Genomic DNA, 6,916 nt, shown 5'->3' on the forward strand with positions numbered 1-6,916 from the left:
TCTCGATGCTGCACATAGGAGGAACGAAACGACAAGAGAAGGGCATATGGGGAGAGAATTCAAAACGTTGATCAAGGCAGCTTCACTCCTCTAGTGTTCACAACCTCTGGTGGGATGGGACCAAGTGCAAGATGTTTTTACGCCAGACTCGCGGAGGTGATCTCCGAACAGAAACAGCAGCCCAGAAGTTATGTTACAGCCTGGATGAGATGTCGACTGTCTTTCTCTCTCCTTCGATCGGCCTTGCTCTGCCTCAGGGGAACGAGAGCTTCTGCCCCAACTCCGACAACTGCTGCAGATATTGACTATGAGGCTACTGTCACCGAATGCCGCATAGATCTGCGGCTCAACTAATTTAACACATATAGGATAGCTTCTTATGTATTAGGATATTTGATTTTAAGGTAATTAAATGGTGGCGAAGGTGTGGTTATTGGGGGAGGCTGGAGGCCACGTAAAAAAAATAAAGTAGTAGTAGTAGTAGTAGAAGTAGTAGTTCTTGTTGTTGTTGTATCATTAATAATAATACCAATGGTATAAACAATAACTATAAAAATTAATCTAAGCAAATTAAACAACAATATAACAAACACACTAAATAACTCAACACTTCAACAGTACAAAAACTCACAACTGCCATGAATACCAGAACAAGTACCTCGTAAAGTCATGCAAGCATAACCTAAACCTGCCTTATCATCCCTTATCATAGACTACAAACTTCTCTATCTGTTCCTTTACACACACACACACACACACACCTGCTACGTGATAAAAGTTCTGGCCATGGTTCTTACTAGTGGCAATGGTAAAGTGAAAGCAAATGGGTTTAAAAACTATATCAATATATTTTCGTTTTGGGGATATTTGCTGATTCATGGTGTATCATTCCTGTTGACTTGTAATGAGAGAGAAAATAAGATAACATGTGTTCCTATATATTTGTGTAAGCTTTATGAACCTGAAGTAATCTACGCAAACATGATACTAAAGATTTAAAAGCTGTGAATAATTATAGCTTTATGTGAGAAGTTAAATATACTAACAATATTGATGCTAGACATAATAATAATAATAATAATAATAATAATAATAATAATAATAGTAATAATATATAACTGACTTGCATATCAGTAATACTTAAGGACAAGTCATATTTTTTGAGTCATTAAAAATGCTATTTATCGAAATTGTAACATCAAGATCTAATGCTATTAAATTTAGTAATAAATAATAGTATTTCGACTGCTAAAATAGTGAATTTATTGTCAAGTAAACATGCTTAAAATATATTGGTACTGATCAACTTAAAGTCCTTCATAAAATATTATTTGGCTTTGTGATGATAATGTCACTACAACTAATACTGCTGAAATAATAATATGATTACTAACAACACTACTGCTGCATCTATCACTATTTCGTGTACTACTACAATGATATCCGTGGCAGTGATAAATAATGTTGACAGTCAAATTAATATATACTCTGCTTTTTTACCAGTATTTTATAGGGCTAGTGTGGTTATTATAACAAGAACACTAATTGTAGCAAAATATTTAAATTATTATGAATTACAAATATAACAATATCACCTATAATGGTGTTTATTTGTTGTTAATATTATTAATAGTTTTGTTTTTATAACTTTTATTGGTGTTATTTTTATCATTACCATAATCAAAATCTTTCTTTTTATAACAAATAACCTAAAATGAAATGTAAGAAGATATACTATTACATAATAATTCAGTTCCACAATCAGCTGACGCTCTCTTATAAACCTCCGCAATATAGTTTTTATAATCTATAATAAATGTCCGTATTATAGATGCAAGTCACATGTACCTTGAGATCCACACCATTGTTTATTTATATGATATAAAAAATTCTCCCCAGGACGTCGCTTTTAGCATCTTGTAATATTTCCCTATGTAAGTCTCTGCATCAGATCTCCTGCCTTACAAACTTAGGATTACTCCTTACTGCCTCGTTGATATTTTCTTAAAGGAATATGTATATATTCTGATGTTTCTTAGAGATAATCGTTCATCTAATTCTTAAAACGTAAAAGTATCCTCTGCGGAAATATACATTATTTTTCTCATAAATTCGTGGATATTAATACATAGTCAGCAAAGTGGGAACTACATTATTATGTTCTGGTGTGTGGAAACATTAGGATCCCCTCCGAGTGTTTACTACGGAGGGGCTTCCACATGTCTCAACCAGAACTTTTTGTTGCAGTTTCCACGTGATTGACTGTAATTATGGGAAAGTAGCTGTAGACATCCTTCCTGTATTTTGATATAATCAAACTTTTTCAAGATAGCGTTATTATTGATGAAATTATTTGACAGCTTGTGTTTTAGTTCTCTGCATTACTGCTCCTGTATTACATCAGTTCAAATTAAAAAAAAAAATATATATATATATAATTTGTATTGCATCTACCGTTATTTACTCAATTATCTTTACACTGCATGCAATAGGTATGACACACACACACACACACACACACACACACACACACACACACACATATCCACATATATCTGATGTTTAGGATTCTTAAGTTAATGTCTACTACACACTTTATCTACCATAACTATAAACGTAGCCCTTGTCCTCCGAGTCACGTGTCTCATGACCACAGTTGAAACCATTGGCTTCGTACCAACTACGTGGCCCACTGAACCCGTGTCCAGGTCTCGGACCAGAAAGTCCACATCCAGTAGGGAAGAAATTTCCGAAGATTCCATTCACAGTTGGTCTACCGTAGCCATTAGCACCCCCCTGGGACACTCCGGGGACGCCGCCGACGAATCCTGTTGAGGAACCTCCAAGGTGTGAACCTCCGACTCCGCCGTGAGGGAAGCCTTGCATCCCGTGACTTTCACTAGTAAATCCTGGTGGTCCATAACCTCTACCTAATCCACCATGACCTCCGCTATTAAAGCTTGACGACGCCTGACCACTACCTGATATCCGGTGACCTCCACTGATAGTAGTAAAGCCTGTTGGCCCACTGCCTTCAGTCAAGCCTCCGTGACCTGTTATGGTAAGGATTGGTCGTCCACGACCTCCAGCTGAGGCGTCATGACCTCCAACAATAAGTTCTGGCGGCCTAACACCTACAGCTATGGTACCTCGACCTCCATTAGTCGACCCTAATAACCCATGACCTCCACCTGAAAGACCGTGACCTCGAATGATCAAACCAGGAGTCTTACCTCCAACAGCGGCACCATCACGGTGCTTTACGCTTGATACCACCTTTAATGAACCATCGTCATCTTCGTCAGGAGAACCCTCCGAGAAGTCGTATCCTAAGGGCAACTCTAGGTTGTAGGAGGTGCCAACTGTCTGGATGACGGCACTAGCTGATCCATCACTGACCAAGCTATTGGGGGCATTATGGTTGCTTCTAGTGACTTCGGTGACGGGACCACCATCAGGAGAAGAACCTGATGACTTGATAGAGGTTCCCTCGAAATTCTTATTCTTTTGAGTATTACTGGAAGGTATTTTTCTTACTGTGAGGTCTAGTGAAACCTTGTGCTCAGCCGATTTACCTTGTGGATAACCTTGTCCAGCCGCTAAGGAAACATCTGTGGCCCTGTGTCGAGGCGGAAAACCTTTTGAACTATCTTGACCTGTCCAAGGGTCCTCGGTAGCACCGTGTTCTGCCGGGAGGTCATCTGAACTACCCTGTCTAACCGGGAAGCTATGAGAACCAGTATTCCCATGACCGCCACTGACAAGCTGGTCATTAGAGGTGGACTCGGGGCCAGATTCGAGGCCAGCAAGACCACTAGGAGTGACGGGAGCCAACCTGGCGGCCCGGCAGAAACACACCGCTGCCAGCAGTACCATCAAGCTCCTCTGTCAACACGAGAAATTAAGTGTAATAAAGGCAGCTCGTAAAATTTGTCCAAGAATACACATAGTTATAGTATTAAAATGAATCAATGATTTTATCAGGTTCGTTTTATCAAGCTGTAGTATAATAAAAATAATAATAATAATAGACAATATGTCATAATACATATACAATTATTTTCTTACCATCATTAAATTTAATTCACGTAAAAGGAAAAATAAACATCCTCACTTCTAGCTACAGAACAAAGCAAGTAACAACAGCAATCAGATCATTAAGGAGTTATCAAACCCAAACACGTCCATGACTTTAACTCTTGTTTTCCTGTGAGGTTGATCTCACTCCTCTTGGTCACACTCGTAATTAATGTGTGGAACCTGCGACTCGAGACTCCTTCTCTTTAACACAACAAACAGATACACTTTGGTACTCTGTATATTTCCTAACTCTGGTCGATGGGGGTAATTGAAAAATATACAGAAAGAAAAAAATGAACTCTCAGAGAAAGAAAGAGAACGAGAGAGAGAGAGAGTAAAGAAAGAAGGAAGGAAAGAAAGAAGGAAGAGAGAGAGAGAGAGAGAGAGAGAGAGAGAGAGAGAGAGTAAAGAAAGAAGGAAGGAAAGAAAGAAGGAAGGAAGGAAAGAAAGAAGGAAGGAAGGAAGGAAGGAAAGTGAAAATAAACACAGGGTAATAATAGCTCACCATCGTGCAGGACAGGAAGAGAAGGTCCTCGAAAAATAACCAGAATGAAGAGATCCAGAGATGCACGTTCAATATATACCAACTCAACCCCTCCAGGACCTCACGCTTCGACAACCTCCCCCTCAATGCACGTCTGTCCTCTCTGGCTTTTTCAGTTTCAGACTTCAGGGTCTCTGCTCAGCCAAGGAACCACACGGTTCAGTCACCTCGACACGCGAATTTTGAAGTGCCTTTTTGTTTCTGGTTGGGATGCGGTTTTGCGTTCCATAGGACGAGTGTGGCATTGTTTCTATCCTCCGAGAAATAGGATCAAGGACTTTACGAGGAGGTGACGCATTCTCTTAATGTTTTTGTAATTGTGAATTCTTTATGAAGTCAATGTGGGTACGATAACCTTCAGAAGATTTCTTCTTGCGTCAGTTAGTCATTAGAAAGTTTCTTGTTTTTGGAAACTTTCACTTAACCCTGGGAGCTATTTCTTGTTCAATTTATTACGTAGCTAGTCATACACCCAACCCCCAAATACCCCCCAACCCCCAAATACCCCCCAACCCCCAAATACCCCCCCCACACACACACACACAAAAATCACGTAATGATAAGAACCTATTGTGGAGAAATTAGGTCAGTACAGATGCCGTAGAATTGGTAGTGTGTGTCAGATCAGTCACCAATATCATAGTTCAAGGGTAAACTTATGTGTAGAGTTTTTACGTGGCGCCATACGATACCAGCCTGGAATCCTCTTGCTATTGCTGTCGTTCTTTAGTGCTTAAGCTGCCAGGATTATTAAGCACCATTACCTAGGTCTTAGTTTTAATTTCTACTGCCAGTATTATTAAACACCATTACTAGTTTTAGATATTTCTACTACACGAATTATTAAGCACCATTACCTAGGTCTTAGTTTTAGGTAATTCAGTTGCCAAGATTACTAAACACCGTTCACTCAACTGTCAAACATTATAAAGCTTTTATTACCCCTTAGCAGGAAGAGGGGGAGGTGAAATTTACATGTGAGTGTGGTATAACGAGAGTGAAAGTAAATGGTTACGTTACCCACTAAAGATTGTACGGGAAAGGGAAGGAAGGACATTTACCTCCAGGAATAATGAGCAATTCCTGATCTGGAGGAGAGAAAGGAGAGGAGGAATCGATTATCACTGTGAAACTGAAGCTTGAGAGATTAACCTATGTTTACCTATTTTGACGTAGAGAGTGTCAAGGGGAGGAATTGCCTCCTGCCGAGTAAAGGCGACAATTACTTTACTTTTATTTGCTTAATCTTATTTAGTGTGAATAAGACCAGGTTTACTACAGCCTGAGGATTGAAGGATCATAGGAGATTAATTTACCCTTATCAATCAGGTTTACCTTATTTTTTCAGGTAAAAGTTGACCCATTTACCACCTGCTTAATCAGAAAATCGTCTTCTAACTTACCTGGGAAATAGTTGTTGCTTATAGCTATAATATTTCATTATTAAAGTCATTACTATTATGCATTATACATTTTCCTCACTTGCTGATGTGTAAGGTGTCCCTTAACGTTATGGGGGACCTCACACATTAACAAGTGACAACAATGTTACTACCATAACCACTGAAATGTGGAAGACGAGCGTGTTTGCATTTTTCTGAGACACATTATACATTCAGTTTGCCACTCTCTCTATATCCATATGATCTTCCTCGTTTTATCAATATTTACAGCAGATCTTTCTCTCACTTATCTTTTGGTGCTAACTAATCTTCTCCCGACTTAAAAGTATATATTCTCCATCTGTCAGTCCGTGCTTGTGAAGTCTCAGCCCGTCTATGCTTGCGTGCTTCAGTCCGTGTATCCGGGAGTCACGGACACGGTAACTCTCGCGGAATAATTGACTTTAAGTAAATTTGTTATGTCTGTATGTCACGAGATCCCAGACAAGTTTGATAATGAATATTTTCTTTAAATTATGTCAAGATTTATGACTCCTTTGACTTTCCTATGGCACGAGGACCTGATTTACCTTGACGTCGGAAGTGAACAATTAAAAACATTCCAATTAAATTTCTCATTTTTTTCTTCAGTTATCATTAATCTTCAAGTTTTTTTTTAATTATTTTTTCTCTTATCTCTCACTGTTTTCTTGTGTCTCTCTCTACCACAGGTTTCTCTCACCTTCTCACTCTGTATAATAAATATCTAGAGTGACGCAGCATCTCCTGTCCTGGTTTGAGGAAAACGTAAAACTACCACACCAGTTTTTAACCTCTCTGCTTGCTTAAATCTCTGGCAATTTAAGTTTTATATTTTGTCTTTACCAATTCCATCTGTTTAAAAATAAGC

The 6,916-nt window shown here is 38.8% G+C and overlaps 1 protein-coding gene across 1 annotated transcript; it reads right to left on the reverse strand.

The window, feature by feature from the left end:
* Positions 1 to 2,595: 2,595 nt before the first annotated feature.
* On the reverse strand, positions 2,596 to 3,876 carry LOC121862848 (oleosin GRP-17-like). Its single transcript, XM_042361171.1, has one exon. It carries the CDS (start codon positions 3,874 to 3,876, stop codon positions 2,596 to 2,598), a length of 1,281 nt encoding a protein of 426 aa, XP_042217105.1.
* Between the last annotated feature and the right edge of the window lie 3,040 nt (positions 3,877 to 6,916).

Source organism: Homarus americanus, unplaced genomic scaffold, assembly GCF_018991925.1.
Source record: "Homarus americanus isolate GMGI-L3 unplaced genomic scaffold, GMGI_Hamer_2.0 scaffold42657, whole genome shotgun sequence".
NCBI lineage: Eukaryota > Metazoa > Arthropoda > Malacostraca > Decapoda > Nephropidae > Homarus > Homarus americanus.

What these genes read in the sequence shown, in the direction of transcription:
- LOC121862848 (XM_042361171.1), bottom strand. Translation starts at nt 3,876, where the DNA reads ATGGTACTGCTGGCAGCGGTGTGTTTCTGCCGGGCCGCCAGGTTGGCT.